Raw genomic sequence first — 19,825 nt, 5'->3', positions numbered from 1 at the left:
CGTGTGTGTGTGTGTATATAATTATATGTATATAATCACCCAGTTATATGTTGCAGCCTTTAGCCTTACGAACTCCTCAGATTCCCTCTGGAGCCCACCACCTGTCCCTGTGGAGTGTACTAAAGTCCCCTCCCCCTCTGTACTGCCATAGCTCTACCCGCATCTTCTAACCAACACAGACCCCTTGCACCTCTCAGCCCCTTCCTGGGCAGGCCTCACTTCCCTGCCACACTCAGCTGCCCGCGGCCTGTCCTCGCCTGGCCCCCTCTGTAGCACAGCCCCTAGTTGCCCAGCCCAGCAGACACTCCCCAGCCTCGTCCCGAAGCTCCCATTGGCCTGGGGCTTCCCCTGGCCTGGGGGCCAAGCAGCCACTTGTCCAGTTGTTTGGGCCTCCCTGGCCCTCCAGTCCCAGCAGCACTGCCTCTGCACTCAGGGCTGGACTTCCTGGGCCCCCTGCCCCTTTCTGGGCGGTGGCCCTCATCCTATAGTCTCATTTGTCCCCCTTGCTTATCGCTTGGGGCTATGCCTCGGGCTCTAGAAATGCAGCCGGGAAGTGGCCTCCCTGTGTCCTGACCGCTGCCCAGGGTCAGACGCGGTGTGAGGCACGCATGGGACCAGGAGACACCTCGGCGCCCGCTGGGCAACCCCCCCCCCACCCCAGCCTGGGCTCGCACCAGGCCCTTTGCCTGGTGATGACCCCAGAGAAGGAAGGGAGCCTTGAGCCCCGCAAGGCATTTCCAGCTGTTCTCCCCTCCCCAAACCAAGGCCTGGAGACAAACTGGGCGCCTTCCGGTCACCCTGATGCCTCTCTCGTATACCCCATCCAGCCTGTCAGCAAAGCCCGGTGGTTCCACCTTCAGGATTCATCAGAATCCGAAGACTTCCTGCCATCTCCGCTGCCGCCGCCCTGGTCTGAGCCTCTCGCACCTCCAGCCCGTTTCACTACACTGACCTCTTAACTCTCTCTCTCCCCCACTCTCACTGTTCGTCCTCGACAGAGTGGGCGGGGTGAGCCTTGTCAAGTGGTACCAGTGGCTGCCACCCTCCCCCTGTCACTCACAGTAGGACCCAAAGTCCTTGCAGTTCCCCAAAGCCCCACATGAGAAGACCATCCCCCTAGAACTCCTATCCGGTTACCTCAACTCTGCTGTTTCCCAACAGCCCAGCAGGTCCTTGCCTCGGGGCCTTTGCACGGCTGCTTGCACTGTCTGAAACTGTCTTTTCTCCCCTCCCTCGTCACACACTTGCACACACCCAGTGACACACCTTCACACGAACACTCTCACACAGTCCCACATGCTCACATGATCACAATCACAAATGCACATGGGCTCACACAAGGTCCCGGCCTCCACCCTGCCCACTCCATTTACTGGCTCAGGCCCTTCTTGGGCAGAGCCTCGGATCTGCCCTTCGCCCTCAGCGACTGGATCACGTGTGCCTGGTCTCCCTAGAGCATTCTGTGGGCACGGGAGAGGCACCCCGGGAGCTGGGCGTGGTGGGTGGGGACGGTGGGTGGATGGGGCACCAGGGTCCGAACTGAGTCCTTTGGGTGTCCTGGCTGTCACCTGTCTCCCAGAGCCAGGTGACAAGCTCCCTGGGAACAGGCCACACCTCCAGCTCGTGGGGGAGGCAGGACCCAAGCCCAGGAGTCCCTGGCAGAGTGGAAGGCCACAGTCCTCTGACTGGCCCTGCCCACGCCCTGCAGGTGGCCTGGTCAGGCGGACGCCCGGGCGCCTCCCCGAGCTCACCCCCTTCCCAAGCCACCGCTTGAGCAGGTATCGCTGGGCAACGTGACGGTCCATCTCGGCGGCGCATATGCCGGCTGGTGGGCGCCAGGAGGCCTCCAGACGCGAGCTGGGCTCCAACTGTTGAAACCGGTTGCCTTGGGAACCGACGGCGGAGCCCTCCCTGCGCCTGCGCCGGGGCGGGGCAGAGCGGGGTCTGCAGCCCAAGCCCCGCCCAATCCGGGGCTGCCGTGGAGCCGAACCCCGTAGTCCCGCCCCCTCGGCACCGCCCCCGGACCCTCGCCCCCGGACTGGCGCCCCCTCGCCGACTGCCCTTCCGCGTGGCCCAGGCCAGAGCCCAGAAGGTGCCCCTCTCCGCCCTCCGCCCTCCGCCCCCCGCCCCACCTGCGCCCGAGGAGCCTGCTGCAGCCTCCAGAACCTTCTCCACCAATCCGGGCCTTCGCACGTGCAGTGCCCACCGCCTGGGACGCTCTTTCCTCCCTCGGCCTCGCTTCTCCGGTCTCTGCTAAGGGGGTGCCGCCGGTTAGGGTGTCATTCGCAGACAGCCCCTCCACTCCTTGGGTATTTGGCGGCAGGGGCTGGGCCATCCCCAGCAGGTGCGAGCGCTTGAACTGGGCAGGTGCTGAGGCACACCGCCAGGAAACTGGGGGTTAGTTCCAGGGCGGGGCGTCCCGGCAAGCGGCTGAGAGAGCAAACCTGGAGGGGATGAGAGACTATGAGACTGGCTGAGAGGGGGCTGCAGTGCGCAGAGGTCAAGCGCCAGACGGCGACCAGAGCCTTGCAGAAAAAGGAAGCCAGGTAAGGGGGCTGACGGGCGGGGGTAGCCAGGGAAGGAAGCGGAAGCACAACCCCTTGAACGTTGGAAGAAGAGCATCGAGGGGACAGCTAGGCAAAGGCCCCGAGTGCGAGTGTGCCTGGCGCGTTGGAACCGCAAGGAGGCCCCGTGTGGCTGGAGCCCTGGGATGGAGACCAAGCTATCAGCAGGGGGAGGTGGGCAAAGCTGGAGGGGAGGGCTGTGATTGTGAATGAGACCTGGTCTGTGGCAAGGTCTGACCACGCCGGGGCGGGGAGGAAAAAGGGGAGAGGAGGAAACGGTGGAGGTGAGAAAGAGTGGTTCTGGCTGCAGTGGAGCCCCTGGATTTGCTGTGGTGAGGGGCTGTGGGTGTGAGAGAAAGAGGAATCGCAGAGGACAGCTAAGTTCATGGCGGGGCATGTTGTCTGCAAGAACAGGGCTGAGATGGGAAGGCAGCTGATAGACCAGGTGTAGAGAGACGAGGAATTGGGACACTTTTAAGTTTAAGAGGCTGATAGGACATCCAAGTGAAAATCATAGAAAGACCTGACTGTGGAGTTGAGGGATGAAGTGACATACACAGGGGGTGTGGATGCAGGAGGTGCTGATGATTTAAAGCAGTGGTGAGGCAAGACCGCCGGGCCGAGCCCTGGGCCCTCCAGCACTCAGCGTGAGCTCCCAAACTGTCTGGGGACCAGAAGTTTTCAAATCTTTCAATCTGTTGTGGACCCATAATTTTGTAAAATAAAATAAAAATGAATTAGTAGAAAAAAATTTTAACAATAGATATACATAAAAGTCCAGCATTTTTATTAGGTTCAACAGTCATAAAATTACTCTGTCCTATAGCTAGCTATGTTTCTCAACTCTTCCTTGTTATTTCTGAGTTACTTCGTTGTAGACCTGTCACAGTTTGTGAGATGACACTACAGACCGAGGAGGCATCTGGGCGGTGGCATAAAGGCCAGGGACACGTGTGCTGTCGAGTGGCCACGTGAGGACATAACGTCTGAAATGGAAAGAGAATGCAAATTAGAACTTGAGATACACTACATCCTAATGGAATGGCTGCCCTTAAGAAGACTGGCCCCACCAAATGTTGGTGAGGGTGTGTAGAGACTGAAACACTCATACTCTGTCGATGGGCGTGTAAAATGCTACAGCCACTCTGGGAAACCACTGGGTAGTTTCTTAAAATGTTTAACAGAAATTTACTGTGACCCAGGCATTCTACCCCGAAGTAGCGCAGGCTCAGTAGTTGTGGCGCACGGGCTTAGTTGCTCCACAGCATGTGGGATCTTCCCGGACCAGGGCTCGAACCCGTGTCCCCTGCATTGGCAGGTGGATTCTTGACCGCTGTGCCACCAGGGAAGCCCAATAAGCATTAGTTAAGTTAATGAATATTATGTGCAGAACTAAATTCGCAAGTTCTTTGAAGGAAAAAACTACTTTATCTTTCAGCATCTCCTATAGCATTCATAGAGTGCCCTATTCTTAGGTCCCAATAAATATTTTTGATAGATATAGTGAAGAAGATGCTTCGTCATATGATTTTATATAGCATGCTGAATGATCTTTCTAGAGGATATAATTTTTACAAGAATTAATTTCCCAGTGATATGTAATAGAGCACTGAGTCAACTAGTAGTCAAGAAATGGAGCCTCTAATCCCAATTCTGGAACAGACTCACTGTGTGACAATGGACAAGTGACATAACTTTGCAACTCTGCAGCATCCTCATCTGTAAACAGGAATACGAAAAAAATCAGAGCTAGAAGGACCTGAAAGCTTTTAGTCACATAGAAATACTAGCACATTGTACAAAATATACAAGAAAGTTCATGGCAGTATTGCTTGCAATAGTGAAAAAATGGAAACAACCTACGAGTACATCAAGAGGAGACTACATAAATGAGGTCATGAAAAGCAAAGCAAGACAGAAATTGTCACAGACCAGAGAACACTAAGGAGATATGGTAACTAAAGGCACTGTGGATTGGGTTCTGGAACTGAAAAAGGACAGCAGTGGGAAAACTGGTGAAATGTGAATCAAGTCTGGAGTTTAGTTTATACACAGGCTATACAATGTCCCGAGAGGACTTATGATGAGAAAAATGTCAATCACAGCTTTAAGCCCTTGGTTTGGAAGGAGCCAATGTGAAAGCGGATTGGAAGGGATGTATGTACAATTTCATCCACAGGAAATCGGTAAAGGATGATACTTTCCTTGCACTGTCCACCCCGACAGTAACTTTGTGCTCCTGGTGCTTGAAGAGTCTCCATATCCTGAGGAAGGGAATTGCCATCCTTGGGCAGCTGAGCCCCTTTCCAGCCACCTGGGTGACCCGGACACCCCCAGCTCCGGCTGAAGCGGGGCAGGAAGATGTGCTGAAGCCTACATCTCTGCTCTGCTGCTCCTGCACTGACTGCTGGCCAGCTTCCTAGCAACCAGAGGGAGGCGAAAGCCCAGGCCTCCCTGCCACATGCGTGGCCCCGACGCTGCCTCCGGGGCACCCTTCTGGCTTGCGGACGTTGCCGCCACGTTATCTGCAATGAGCCTCATGGACCTCTGTCCTCCTCTAGCTCAAGTGACTTGGCTTGAAATTCAGTAATTCATTTTTCTGATTGATCAAGTTTGCTGTTGAAGTTCTCCACTGGGTTTTTTGTTTTTTTTGGTTTTTTTGTTTTTTGTGGTACGCGGGCCTCTCACTGCTGCGGCCTCTCCCGCCGCGGAGCACAGGCTCCGGACGCGCAGGCTCAGCGGTCACGGCTCACGGGCCCAGCCGCTCCGCGGCACGTGGGATCCCCCCAGACCGGGGCACGAACCCGTGTCCCCTGCATCGGCAGGCGGATTCTTAACCACTGCGCTACCAGGGAGGCCCTCCACTGGGTTTTTAATTCTTCATTTCTATTGTATTCTTCAGCACCACAATTTCTGTTTGGTTCTTTTTTATGGTTTCTGTCTCATTGTTGAAATTCTTGTTTTGTTCACGTGTTGTTTTCTTGGTGTTGTTATCTATCTTTGTTCTCTTGTAGCTCACTAACAATTTGGCAATCTCTATAAAAAATGTATAATGCATGTATCGTTTGAGTCAAAAGGAATTTGTCCTACAAAAATCTCACAAGCTGGGGCTTCCCTGGTGGCGCAGTGGTTGAGAGTCCGCCTGCCGATGCGGGGGACGCGGGTTCGTGCCCCGGTCCGGGAGGATCCCACATGCCGCGGAGCGGCTGGGCCCGTGAGCCATGGCCGCTGAGCCTGCGCGTCCGGAGCCTGCGCTCCGCAACGGGAGAGGCCACAACGGTGAGAGGCCCGTGTACCGCAAAAAAAAAAAAAAAAAAAAAATCTCACAAGCATGCAAAAATAGTTTTCAGTAGCATTGTCTTAGAAGGGAAAAGTTGGTGGCAACGTAAGTGTTCATCAGTATCAGACTGGTTAAATTAATCATACTTCAATTATGCTATACAGCTATTACTATATATAGAATACAACATAGCTAGTAATGTGTTTTATAATATTATATCTATCTATATATACTGCCCTGAAAAAGTTACTGAAGATATATTGTTAAGCAAATAAAACATTTACAACAAAAAAAATAAATAAATAAAATTATGGACAAAGGATTCGAATAGACGTATCTCCAAAGAAGATATACAAATGGTCAGCACCACAGGAAAAGATGCTCAACGCCATTAGCAATCGGGGAAATGCAATCAAGACACATGAGGTCACACTCAGTCACTAGGATGACTTGAAAAAAAGTCTTGGCAAGAATGGAGAGAAATCAGAGCTCTCATACAGTGCTGGTGGGATGTAAAATGGTGCAGCTGCTGTGAAAAACTATTTGGCAATTCCTCGAAAAGTTAAAGATAGAATTACCATACAATCCAGCAGTTCCACTTCTGGGTATATATCCAAAATAACTGAAAACAGATATTCAAACAAATACTTGTACACAAGTGTTCACAACAGCCTGTTCACAAAAGCCAAAAGGTGAAAACAACCCAAATGTCCATCAACTGATGAATGGATAAAGAAAATATTATCTATCCGAACAATAGAATATACTTCAGCCATAAAAAGGAACGAAGTACTGATATGTGCTACAATGTGGATGAGCCTTGGAAACGTGATGCTAAGTGAAGTAAGTCAGATGCAAGAAGTCGCATATTATATGAGTCCACTTAAATGAGATTTTTTTTTTTTTTTTTTTTTTTGTGGTACACGGGCCTCTCACTGCTGTGGCCTCTCCCGTTGCGGAGCACAGGCTCCGGACGCACAGGCTCAGCGGCCCTGGGTCACGGGCCCAGCCGCTCCGCGGCATGTGGGATCTTCCCGGACCGGGGCACGAACCCGCATCCCCTGCATCGGCAGGCGGACTCTCAACCACTGCGCCACCAGGGAAGCCCTTAAGTGAGATATTCAGAATAAGTACCTCCATAGACAGAGAAAGCAGGTTGGTGGTTCCCAGGGTTTGGGGGGAGGGGAGATGTGTAGTGACTGGTTAATGGGTACAGGTTCCTTTTTGGGGTGATGAAAATGTTTTGTAACTACATAGAAGTGATGGTTACACAACATTGTGAAAGTACCAGATGCCACTAATGTGTACACTTCAGTATGGTTAATTTTATGTTACGTGATTTCACCTAAAAAAAAAAAAGTTACAAGGCTTGAGAGGAAGCAGGAAAATGGAAGCCATATCCAGGAGAAAAATAAGCTGATAGAACCAGACCCATAAATGACAGAGATGATGGAATTGGCAATGACTTTTAAAACAGCTACTATAAATATGCTCATGGATATAAAGAAAGCATGAATATAGTGAAATAAGAAAGAAAAATTATTAAAAAGAACCAAAGGGAATTTCTAGAACTGAAAAATAAAATATCTGAAATCCCGGAGAGAAACTCGCTGGACTAGGGGATAGCAACCGAATGGACTCGACCTTCCCAGTAACCCTAACTCCCACGAGGGCTCCAGAAGGAGAAAAAGGAATCACAAAGTGCTTCGAGGAAAACTAGGGTTCCCGGAGCGATGAAAATCTGTGGGGAAGCACTCTGTCCTGACAAGATATACGGGGATTTCACACGTGTGTGTGTGCGTGTGGTGGAGGAGGCCAGAAACTTGGCGAAGCCTCTCCCCATATGGGGACACCTGGGGGGAAAAGCCCACCGGTGGAGGGGCTTCAAAGGGCCCAAGTCTGGCACGTGGAGAGTGGGGGCTACTCCGGCTGCTGATGGGTGTGTTAGATTCGGAAGCCAGCCCAGCATCGTCCTCCGGGGAAAGCCGAAGTGCTGCCCGTCTGGGGTCCGACCTCTGCCGGACGCGCACACAGGCCGTCACGCACAGACTTCGAGTGACGGAGTTGGGGAGAACGCAGGAAGGGGAGTCGGGCCGTTGCGCAAGCAACGGGGCGGGAGTTGGGGAGGGCGACTAAGTTCTGTTTCCAGGGAGACCGTTCGGCTGACCGCCAACACAGCTAAAGGTGGACAAACCCCGACGGACGGCCAAGGTCCGGAAGGAGCCCCCTAGTAAAGGTTGGCGACGATGCCCTGACCCTTGCTTGATTGACTCCAAACTCCTGATTCTGCCTCTCCCAACCTCGTGACCCTGAGGCGCGTCGAACCCCGCCAGAATCTTCGGGCTGGTCGAGGGGAAGGGCTGAGCTGGAGGAGCGGGCTGGAGGCCTCGACCCATGGAGCCCAAGAGGAAGCGCGGGCCGAGCGCCTGGCGCAGGTCTGGCGCCGCGGGAGAGGGCACCGAGCCGCCGCTGTCGGAGAGCGCTCAGTACTTGCAGCGAGAATACAAACTGCTCTCGGAGCAGCTGGACGCCTGCCAGGAGCGCGTCTCCCAGGTGCTGCAGGAGAACGCCTTCCTGGACTGCGAGGCGCAGCGCCTGCGCGAGGAGAGCCGGCTCTACGCCAGCTACGTGAGCGCGCGCGCACAGCGCTGCGCCGACGCTGCCGTCCGGCTGGAGGAGCAGAACCGCGTGGACCTGATGCAGATCCACTGGCAAAGCTCAGAGCTGGCGTCGCTCTACCGCGGGCGTGAGGAGGGGTTGTACGCGCAGCTGCTGGAGATGGAGGCGCGCGCGGCGCATATGGCGCGACAGGTGCAGGAGCTGCAGCCCTACAAGGCCAGTGCGCGCCCCCGCGGGAGGGCCGGGCGCGGGTAGGGCGAGGTGGGTGCAGGCCGCGGACCGGCGCTGACCCGCCGCCCCGCCGCAGGAGCTGCAGATGGAGCAGCTGGCCCGGATCCAGGCGCTGGAGCGCGAGCTGCTGCATATGCGCGTGGAGCACCTGCAGCTGCTCCACCGCGTGAAGCGGCGTTTCCTGGAGGACAAAGCAGCCTTCGAGCGCGAGGCGCGCCAGCGCGTGCAGTCCCTGGCGCGGCGCGCGGAGCGGGAGGCGGCGCGCGCGCTCATCGCGCACACACAGGCCGTCAGAGAGGAAAACGGGCGCATGCGGCAGGAGCTGCTGCGGCTGCTCCGCCGGGCCCAGGTGCTGCACGACACGCGGCGCCAGTTGCTGGAGCAGCGTGACCTGCTGCGGCGCGAGCACGAGGACATGCGGGACCTGGCGCGCGTGCACAGCTGGCTGCGCCGGGGCCCCGAGGGCCCGCCGCTTTGGCAACCGCCGCTGGCCGCCTCGCACCCCGAGTCCTTCGCCTGCACCACGATCCAGTCGCGCGCGACCTCCCGGCTCCCATCTGTCTCTGCCTCCCAGAACCCCTCTCAGGTCTCGCGGCGCGCGGCCTCTTGGGCCCCATCGTTGCTGTCGAAGCTCGCGGTTCCCTGGGTCCCGTCATTGGTCCCATCGCGTGTTGGCTCCAGGGTCCTGTCGCTGGCCCCTTCGAAGGCGGGATCACGGGTCCCATGCCAGGACCCATCGCACGCGAGCTCCAGGGTCCCGTCCTTGACCCTGTCGCGCCCAGGCTCCCGAGTTCCGTTCCCGACCCCGTCACGCCTGGATTCCTGGGGCCCTTCGCAGTCCTCCTTGCGTGCCGCCTCACAGAACACCACCCTCTCTGGGAAGCCCGTCCCCGGGTCGGACTCTTCCCGTCTCCCGGTCGAAAGAGGCCGTGAATGTGACGCTGCAGGCGAAGGCGCCTTGGGGAGATCCTGAACGTACCCGGAGGAAGGCCAGTGAGGCCAGACGGTGTGGCAGAGACGGGGGTGCGCAGGACGCGGATTTGGTGAGTGGATTATCAATAAAGGTGTGACCCCCTCCACCCCTCTCTGCTCTGGCACCGCCTGCTTCGCTGTCCAGCATTTCCGGCCGGCGCAGGGACCGCTCACGACGGCTCCCGGTTTCCAAGCTGCAAGGTAGCTCGACCGTCCTGTGCCCTGTGTGTCTGCCGGGACTGAGCATCCCTCAACCCCACAGCTGACCTGTGGCTCCTCGGGCAGGGGCAGAGGGTGTCGGCCACGCCATCGTCCTGCCCGTGAGGGCTGGCAGTCTGGTGGCAGAGATGGACACCACGGGCATGGAGAGGTAGTATGAAAGCAGGAAGGGAGTCTGGCGGGCCAGGGAGGAACTGGTCACTGCGTGTGGCGGCCAGGAGGGCCAGCGTGGTTTGAGCTGCTCAAGAGAGCCATGGTGGGGGGGTGGAGTGGGCTTTGTTCTGGCACCACGGGGAGCCACGGGCGTTTTTATGTTTAACCTATTTTTTTGTGTGTTTTGGTTTGGTTTTGCTGCACCCTGCAGCTTGTGGGATCCTAGTTCCCCGACCAGGGATTGAACCCAGGCCCTGGCAGTGAAAGTCCTAACCACTGGACCTCCAGGGAGTTCCGGGGGGGAGGGTAATTTTACATTTTGATTTAGCTGTCAGTCCAAGTGCACGGAGGCCGGTTAGTACGCTCTCCCTCACCTGTGGTTTGCATTCATCAATGGCTGCATTGGGTAGGTGGAGCGTGAGGGAGACCAGGGCGGACGCGCCACCGTGGCCCATGGACCTGTGGAGTGAGTGAGGAGTTCAGACCGCAGCTTTCAAACAGAGCCCCCCCCAGCCCCCACCAACCTTGCCGTGGAAATTTAGTTAAACGTTCTGGTTCTGGGTTGGAAGTGCTGGTGGGCGGCTGGCAGCATCAAACACAAATTCTCTGAGAAGGGTTCACTTGAGGGACTTCCCTGGTGGCGCAGTCGTTAAGAATCCTCCTGCCAATGCAGGGGACACGGGTTCCAGCCCTGGTCCGGGAAGATCCCACATGCCGCGGAGCAACTAACCCTGTGCGCTGCAACTGCTGAGCCTGCGCTCTAGAGCCCGCGAGCCACAACTACCGAAGCCCATTCGCCTACAGCCCACGCTCCACAAGACAAACCACTGCAATGAGAAGCCCACACACGGCAATGAAGAGTAGCCCCCGCTCGCCACAGCTAGATAAAGCCTGCACGCAGCAACGGAGACCCAACGCAGCCCAAAATAAATTTATTTTTTTTAAAAATTATTTTTTTAAAAAAGAAAGACGACAGAGACACAGAGGACCACACCTGTGTCAGCAGAGCCGAGGCTGGAGCCCTGTGGCCCCGAGCCGAGGGGCGCCGAGAGCGGCCGGCGCCATGGGAAGCTGGAGAGAGGGCGGCTTCAGAGGCAGCGCGGCCCGGCTGGTGCCTTGACCTCACACTCTGGCCTGTAGAGCTGAGACGGTAAGTTCTGTTGTCTTCAGGCGCCCAGATCGTGGCGCTGTTACGGCCGCCCCAGGAGACCGATACAGCCCACGCGTGCAGACATCGGCTCCGGAGGTGGCCTCCCGTGGGACACGTGTCACGACGCTGCTAGAAGAGTGGGGGATGCGGAAGGGCCACAAGGGACGGACAAAGGCACCCGCAGAAGGACGTGGAGCGTACGAGTCCATTGTTTTGAGGACGAGAAACCAAAACCATGTGCTTATTTTCACAGCACGGGACGGGCGCTTGAGGACCCCCTCTGCCATCAGCTGACTACCCCTCGGGCCAGGTGAGGGGGTCTTTCGCTCTTTGCCATTTCCCAGAGGGAGGTACTTCATTTAGCGTGAGGCTCACGTTTGACCCCTAACTGGGCAGGAATCTCACGAAAACAGTAGGACTTGGCTCCCTTTTCTAGACAAAAGTTGCCTGATTTATCAGGGGAGCCAGGACCTCACCCCCCTCCCCAGGGTGAACGTCCACAGCAGCTCCTGGGGAGGCGGGTCCAGCGGGTCATGAGGGACGGGGACGAAGCTGCAACGGCCCACCCGCCTGGGTTTTCTGGGCCCCAAATGGCAGGTGTGGGACGCTCTGCTCTGCGGGCCGGGTCCCGGGGCAGCTGCTCGGGGACAGATTGCACGCGGTGGGCGCATCCGGGGGGAAGGTGTGTGGAGGGGGTGGACGCCTCGGGCGCCTGGGGCACACCCGTCCCTTTCCACCAGCCGTGGGACAGCCCGTTGCTGAGAAGGCGGGTGCCTCTTCCCCAGACACCTGCCCCTGGGGATGGAGCTGAGGTGCGCGCCTTGCCGTGCCTCCACGTTCCTTCAGCACCGCGCTTCTCCCCGCAGCGTGCCGCGTCCAGAAAAGCGTTCTCAGGGAGCCGCGCACAAGGACACAAGGAGGCAGCTGTGTCCCTGCCTTCTGCCCGCTGCTACGCCCTCAAAGGGTTCACCACCAGGGCCTGCCCAGCCGGGCACAGAGGAAACTGCAGCCTGGGACACACCCGCCAGCAAGGGGAGCCCGATGTGCCCACTGCTCAGGAGCCACTAAGCGCCAGGACGACCCACTGGTACCGCTCGATAATCGTCACCAGATGGAATGTAGTTAACTGCCCAGCTCTGTGTTGTTCACACTTAATTCCACACAACGGCATCGCGAGGTGAAAGCGTCACAGAGGAGTAAAAACAAGAAACAGGTGACCCGGACGCATGGCCAGCTGGCCTGCCGGACAAGGCTGGAGTCTTTGTAGCGCTTATCGCCCAAAGACCCAAGACAGGCCATCCCAACTTGCACTCAAAGGCCACCTGAAGGCCTCCACGACTCCGGTGGGAACAAACCAGGCACTTGCCTGCTCACAGCTCTGAGCTGGAAGAAAAATATAAGCAGTGGCACAAAAGTTTGTCTTTTATAAATAAGAAAAGCCACTTGGACGTTCCAAAGGGCACATTTCTATTTACTCCAGAGGGCCATGGGCCCTGCGCCCTTAAGGCCTCACTGGCCATGATGGGGCCACCCTGAAGGAGCAAGGCCCTTCCCCAGCTGGTCTGCGGGCAGGACAGACCCAGAGAAGCTTCTGCTATAAACTGAATTGTATCCCCCCTCCCGAATCCTGTGCTGAAACCCTAGCCCCAGTGTGGGGCTGTTTGGAGGTGGGGCCTCTGGGAGGTGATGAGGCGAGTTGAGGTGGTCGGGTGGGGCCCCGTCATGGGATTAGAGCCCTTATCAAAGGACGAGACACCAGCGTGCTCTCTCCCTTCCCCACGTGAGCACACAGTGCGAAGGCACCATCTGCAAGCCGGGAGGTGGGTCCTTGTCAGAACCGGCCACCTGATCTCCGGCTTCCAGCCTCCAGAACGGTGAGAAGTGAACGTCCACCGTTTCAGCCTCCTGCTCTGTGGTGTGTTGCTACGGCAGCCCGAGCAGACCGACACGGCTTCGTCCGACACGGCTTCGTAACCTGATAACTTAAGGGCTGTTTTCACCCATCTTCAGTATGTATTAATGAACTTGGAGTATAAATAGCCTGTAAAATAAGAAAAAAAAAGTGCGGAAGTTCCAAACGTACTCTTCACTTAGCTTCCACAACTCATTCTGCCAATACTGCTTTGTCTGTCTTCGTTTTATTAGAATTTTGAAGCAAATCCCATGCATTATGCCATTTCACCCATGAATTTGTCAGAATGCATCCTCCTTAAGGACTTTAAAAAACAGAACCCCCCGGTCATTATCACAGCAAACTCCTTAATACCACCTAGTACCCAGTCCATGTTCACATTTCCATGATTGTGTCAAAAAAGCCTTTTTACAACTGGGTTGCTCAAATCGGGGCCAGGTGGTCCCTCAGTGCGACGCCTCTGGGGCTCTGCTGGTTCCTCACGACGGCCCCCCCAAGTTTTTCTCTCTGGAGTTCAGACAAAAATTAAAATCCTTCACCAAGCCTTTGGATAACCTGAAATAGCGTTCCCACGAGCAAGGCGGACAGGTGTCCTGCCCAGTGACCAAGTGAGTCTCCAGGTGCGAGCCGGTGCCCTGCCCACTCCGCAGGTTTTGACTTCGGGGCTGGGCAAGCAAAGACGCCTGCAAGTCTGGAACAAGGAGGTCGCCTCTCCCCCCAGGTCTCCCTGACGTGAACGTGGCCAGAGGAACCCCACGCACACCTCCACCTCCCCTCTCCTGTGGGTCCCCTGATGCCTCGTCAGGAAGCCCAGGTGGGGGACGCCCTTCCTGCAGCGGCTCCGGTGGGTGCTGAGGCCCTCGGGCCCGCAGAGCCTTGCGCACAGGGTGTGGGTGCCCAGCGGGTGAGGCTTGCGCCCCGAGCAGACCTGGCGAGGCGGGCCCAGGCGGCCTCTCAGGCTGAAGGCCTGTCTGCACACCTCGCGGCCTAAGGGCCGCTCGCTTCTGTAGTTCCTCTGGTGTCGCAGAAGGTCCGGGACCCGCCTGAAGGTCCGGCCGCACTGGAAACGCTCGAAGGCCTTGGTTCCCGTGTGACCGCCTGCGGAGCAGCTGTAACAGCTCAGGACTGTCCCACGCGTGTCGTAGATGCCGGCGGCCCCCGCGCCCCACGCTCCCTGCACCCAGCTCCCAGCCCAGAGCAAAGCCACTCCCCACCCCACCCCTGGCTCGAGGGCTGCCAGAAGCGATTACACTGTCTCCCCCGGTAAAGGGCCTCCCTTGCCCGGTGGAGCAAACAGGCACTTATACAGGCTGGCGGTGAGACAGGAGAAAAGCCACACAACGTGTCTTATCAGCTCACTCCCATCTAATTAGGGGTTCCCTCCCAGAAAGTGGCCCAGCAGTGAGAAAGAAGCACACAGATGAGCGAAAACTATACACGGTGGAAAGCTGAAAATGAACTCAAATGCTCACCCAGATGAGGTCACGGTTAGGTCAATGCTGGTGTTATCCACAGGAGGGAGGACTGTAACACGGGCGTTGACCTAAACTCTAACCCTTACATACTTGTGTTTACACAGGAACAAAGACACCAGTCAGGATAGAGACTGTGCTCTCTGTTCCCCGAACCAGGGCCGGCTCCTGGCTTGGGGGAGGGACCCACGTGCTTCCGAACCACTCACCCTCGGCTGCCCTCCAACCTGGCACCCGAGGCCCTCTCTGTCTTGGCGCTCCGCACAACCCAGCGTCTGCCCGGCTGGTCTCACTTCCATGCGTCTGCTTGATCTCGCTGCTGAGGGACTCTGAAATGCAAAACAAAAGGCCACCACCTCACGTAAGGGAAGGAGGCGCCCTCATCAGCCCTGGGACGAGCACAAGGAAAAGGCACCTGCCACGGCCACACACGAAGCCCCTCGGAGCGGGGCTGCCAGGCCCGGGACGTCATCCCGCGCGTGCGCCTGCTGGGGCGGCCGCGAGGTTGGAGCCCCCACGCCCTCTCAGGCCCCCCCGCCGCGCACACCCACGGCGCCCGCCGGCTCGGCACTCAGCAGAGCAGCGCTCCGTGCGGGGGCGCGGCGCCAGCCCGGGTTTCCAGGGTCCGATCGGACAGCAGCTCCTGCCCATGGTCCCATTGGGCGAGGAGAACGTCATCGGTGGGTGCTGGGTGCCGAGCTCACCTGGGAGCTGAGGGAGGCCCTGGGGACCCCTCCGCACTTCCTGAAACGCGGGTCTCTGCCGGCCCGCAACCCGCGGCTCGCCCCGCCGCTCCAGGCGAGAGGCGCGGCCAGGCGTGGGGCCTGGAAACGCTTCAAGGAGAGAAAAGGCGCGGTGTTCTGTATCGAAGACAAAGCGAGGGTGCAGGCCAGCCCTTGGGGCGACGTCCAGGAAGCCATCCCAAAGCAGAGAAGACAGGGAGGGGGGAGCCAGGGCCAAAGCGTGACAGATTCTCCCCACCCTCCTTGCCGGCGGGGCCAGGTCTAACAGTGCGCGGGTCTGAGGAAGGAAGAGGGGGCTGCCTCCAGGGCAGCATGAAGAATGCCCTTGGCCAGACTTGGTGCAGGACGGGCCCTCCACAGACACAGGACAAGAGCTCCAGTTCCCATAGCCCCTTAGCCTGAACTCAAGGCCCTGGCGCCATCGAGGGACCGGACGGGCTCTGCAGGCTGAATTCAGCTGACCTCCTGAAACTGCCAGCATCACATCCCGGCCCAGCACCCTCTGCCCGGGGTCCACACACCGCCACCACTCTCCCCTTGAGAAGTGTATGGCCACCTGCGACACAAACAGCTCCCCGCCAGGAGCAGGACGTCAGACCTGGCTGCTCCTGAGGCTGCAGGACAGTGGGAAATGGAGAGAAGCTGAAACACACGTGTCTGGAAGAAAAGGCGGGGGGCCAGGGGGTCTCAAAGGAGGAAAAACCTCAAAAGGCCTGAAGCTGAGCCTCAAGGGAAGGCTCCTGTCATGGACTGAATGTCTGTGTCCCTCAAATTCATCTGCGGAAGCCCTAACTCCCAGTATGGCTGCATTTGAAGGTGGGGCCTCTAGGGAAGTATTTAAGGTTAAAAAAGGTCATAGGCTGGGGCCCGGATCCGATAGGATTAGTGTCCTCGTAAGAAGAGACACCAGAGCACTCTTGCACCCTCTTCCTCTCTCTCTCCTTCTACAAGCCAGGAAGTGGGCCCTCACCAGAACCAACCATGCCGGCACCCTGATCTGGGACTTCCAGCCTCCAGACTGTGAGAAATCAACCAATAAATGCATGTGCGCTGAGTTATGGCAGCTTTAGCAGACTAAGCACCTAGAGAAGCAAGTATATTTTCATGTTTTCTATAACATCCACTACGGTCTTAATGTAAATGAATCACATTTCCCCCCACTCCATAAGACAGAGCTGGCAGGCAGGCAGGCAGTCACAGACCTCTGAAGCCACCATGGTGGACCGCTCCTATGGGTGGGCTGGGGGCTGGGGTCCTGGTCAGCCTTCAGGGCACAGGGAGGTGGTGCTCACCTGGGACACATCCGTGGGAACAGCAGAGGCCTGTGGGGAGACATGTGGGCCCCTCCGGGGAAAGGCAGGTGCTGAGGGCTGATCTGTGAGACAAAGAAAGTGAGTGAGAGCTGCAGCCCAGAAGCCCCCACCTGACCCCAAGAGCCCTGAAGCTTCTCAGTGGACCAAGGGGGATTCAGGAAAAACCGGTGACACAAGCTCATGCACACTCCATAATGGAAGGGGAATTTGGGGGTCAGGTGGGGGCCAGCATCACTGTAAGGAAACCACTGGGTGCCCTGGGTCCCCCACCCCCATACACATGGACCCCGACATTCCAGAGAGCAAACCACAGGCTGTCACCAAATGGTGGCAAGACCATCATTTATGGCTGAAAATACAACTGTAAATACAACTTAGGAATGCGTGTCAGGCCTTTATCGTTATCTTTCAGGGAACTGGGAGTTCGGTGATTCTGCTATGTGGCAGATTTATAGTCTAAATTGTTACTTACCAGCCCCCCAGCCCAACAGCTATTCTTTGTTTCTACATCTTCACATTTCCCAATCATTAACTCTTGAGCCAGCCTTTTACTTCAAAAGACAAGGACACAGGGTCTTGTATACCATTTCAATACGGCCAGAGAAGCGGGCAAGGGCTGGAGTACCCAAGGCATCCTGGGCCATGGCTATACATGAAAGGCAGGGATGGTCTAATACCACACCTCTGTGATCTGTACACTTCAGAAAGACCCCCCCACTGCGGTGAACCAATCAGAAGGCGGCAGGACAAGACCGGGTTGGGGAGACAGGGAGATGACCACCAACCACTGAGGTGGTCGAGGGGAGAGATGAAGGGGCCTGGGACGTAGACGTGGAGGGTGGGAATGGAGAGAGGTGGGAAAGACAAGGCCACCATGGAGCTAGAACGCCAGACGCTTTGAGTGATGGTCTGGGACAGGAACACGCGGCTCCCACCTGCAGAGGAGCCCCGAGCGGGGTGTTTTTGATACTAAGCCGGCAGCTGGGCACAGTGTCTGGCTCCCACCGGAGCAGTCCAGGCTGGACTCGCAAACATGGAGGGGGCCCACGACCACGGATGGGGCCGCCCGGGGAGAGCGCAGCTGGAAGAGGAAACGGACCCGAGGTGGAGGACACGCCGGGAGGGGCCTGAGGCGGGCGCGCGCAGGCTGACTGGCAGGTGGGCCCCTGCAGGTAAGCCTAACTGGACCTCCGCGAGCACGGGATCGGGAAGGGCCGTGGCGGGCGAGTGAAAAGAAACCTTCCCAGCAGAAGTGCTTCTCCCACCGTCGGAAGCTGTGCTTCCACCCCCTAGGAGTTCGTCTCGGTGGCGGAGGGCCCCAGGGCCCGCCCGACCCAACCAGGCCCACACTCCCGGGCCACAGGAAAAATAATGAAAACACAATACGTCAGTCTGTGGAATGCAGCTAAAGCAGTATTTAGAGGAAAATTACTGGCTTTAAATGTTTACATCAGAAAAGAAGTAAGGTCTAAAACTAATAACCTAAGCTTCCACCTTAATAAACTAGAAAAGGGAAGGGAATCTAGCTCAAAGTAGAAGGAAAGAAATAAAATGGTTCTATTTCAGTGAAATAGAAATAAAACAATAGAGAAAATCAAGGAAAATGAAAGTTGCTTCTTTGAAAGGACTAATAACCTTGGTAAATCTGTAGCTAGACTGATCAGAGAAGCAGAAGGAAGACACATCACCAAATACCAGGAAGAAGGAGACATCATTTTAAATATAATTCATTAAGATAGAATGTAAAATACAATGTACAAAAGCAATGAAATGTTTCAACAACCTTATGTCAACACCGCAGTTATATTAGATGAAATAAGTAATTCCTTGAAAGATACAAGTTACCAAATTGGCACAAGAAGAAATAGAAACACGTGAGCAGTGCTATATCTCTTACAAAAATTGAAGTTGTAATTTTCCCACAAAGAACTCCCCAGGGTTTCACTGGTGAAATGTATCAAAGGTCTAAAGAAGAAATAATGTCGTTACACAAACAACTTCAGAAAATAGATGTGGGGAGACTAATTCACAACTCTTTGAGAGCAATGCTACCATGATATCAAAACAAGACAAGACGTCCTCTCACTTCTAATGAAAATTGTATAAGATGCCCAGCAATAAAGCAAGAAAAAGGAGCAAAGTCTATACAAACTAGAAAGGCAGAAGTAAAATTCTTGGATTATCTACATAGAAAATGCTGAAGAATCTAGAAAAAACCTACTGGAACCAATAAGTGAATTCATCTAGGTTGCTGGATACAAGGTCAATTAACAAAAATCAAATGTATTTCTACACACTGGCAATGACAATTGGAAAAGGCTTTTAAAAAACCAAGACAGAAATCAAAAAGCATAAAATATAAAAATTTTTGGTAAATTAGACTTAATCAAAAAAAATTTTAATCTGAGCTTCAAAAGACATCATTAAGAAAATTAAAAGGTGAGCCAGGAACTCACAGTTGGCCTTCGGCTGCTTCATCACCGCCGCTTTCAAAGACCGGAGCAAGTCTCCCGCATCATGCTGAAAAACGTAGAAGACGTCACGTTTTTGAAAGACATAAAAAAATATATTTTTTCTTTGACGATGGAAATGGTCTCAAGGGAAACAGGAATGTCACTTTAACCCTATCTTGCAACGTTGTACCGAATGCTGGTTGGAACTCTACCTTGTGTGACAGGATCAGGACATGTATCTGTCCAATTTCCAGACACATATGAAATAACAAAATTATTAAATTTTTCTGAATTTGAAACAACATATTTTTACACCTAAGGAATTGTAACTCATTTATCTCTTCCCTTGCAGCATCTTCATCTGTTTTTTGGTTGTTAATTTCTTTCTTTTTTCTTTTTGGTGGAATAATGAACATCAAAAGGCATATTTGAGGGGAAAGGTTAATGTGCTACATAAACTTAATTTTACAAGCAAAAACAAAGGCCACTAGAGTGGAGTATTACACGAATAAGACAACCACATAGTAAGGATTTGTAAAATATATTTGGAATATTCCCCATATTTCCATTCTTTTTTTTATTTTTAGAAGATGTTGGGGGTAGGAGTTTATTAATTTATTATTTTTGCTGTGTTCGGTTTTCGTTTCTGTGCGAGGGCTTTCTCTAGTTCTGGCAAGCGGGGGCCACTCTTCATCGCGGTACGCGCGCGGGCCTCTCACTACCGCGGCCTCTCTTGTTGCGGAG

At 55.3% G+C, this 19,825-nt stretch overlaps 2 protein-coding genes and 1 long non-coding RNA gene across 5 annotated transcripts in view; 2 read left to right on the top strand and 1 right to left on the bottom strand.

Annotated features, from left to right (window-relative positions):
• Positions 1-1,960: 1,960 nt before the first annotated feature.
• Positions 1,961-13,498, top strand: LOC136792921 (uncharacterized). Its single transcript, XR_010837542.1, has 3 exons — positions 1,961-2,546; positions 11,442-11,498; positions 12,055-13,498. It is a non-coding gene; the product is annotated as an uncharacterized lncRNA (long non-coding RNA).
• Positions 8,164-9,967, top strand: CCDC166 (coiled-coil domain containing 166). The gene is made up of 2 exons (XM_059043346.2): positions 8,164-8,679; positions 8,771-9,967. The coding sequence occupies exons 1-2, from the start codon at positions 8,239-8,241 to the stop codon at positions 9,665-9,667; spliced, it is 1,338 nt and encodes a 445-aa protein (XP_058899329.1). The 5' UTR covers positions 8,164-8,238; the 3' UTR covers positions 9,668-9,967.
• Positions 10,941-19,825, bottom strand: part of ZNF623 (zinc finger protein 623) — a 22,642-nt gene continuing 13,757 nt past the window's right edge. The window contains exons 3-6 of one of the 3 annotated variants that reach the window (XR_010837531.1): positions 19,085-19,148; positions 16,608-16,690; positions 14,782-14,901; positions 10,941-13,229 (exon numbers count right to left, since the gene is read on the bottom strand). The gene's annotated coding sequence lies outside the window, so the exon portion shown is untranslated. Of the gene's footprint in view, positions 13,230-13,264; positions 14,902-15,694; positions 15,973-16,607; positions 16,691-19,084; positions 19,149-19,825 lie in introns of those variants that run through there. The other 2 variants (XR_010837532.1, XR_010837533.1) reach the window with 2 other exon arrangements.

This window comes from Kogia breviceps, chromosome 17 (genome assembly GCF_026419965.1).
Source record: "Kogia breviceps isolate mKogBre1 chromosome 17, mKogBre1 haplotype 1, whole genome shotgun sequence".
Classification (NCBI taxonomy): domain Eukaryota; kingdom Metazoa; phylum Chordata; class Mammalia; order Artiodactyla; family Physeteridae; genus Kogia; species Kogia breviceps.
Note: the sequence above shows the minus strand (reverse complement) of the source record. Positions and strands in the feature narration are given on the sequence as shown.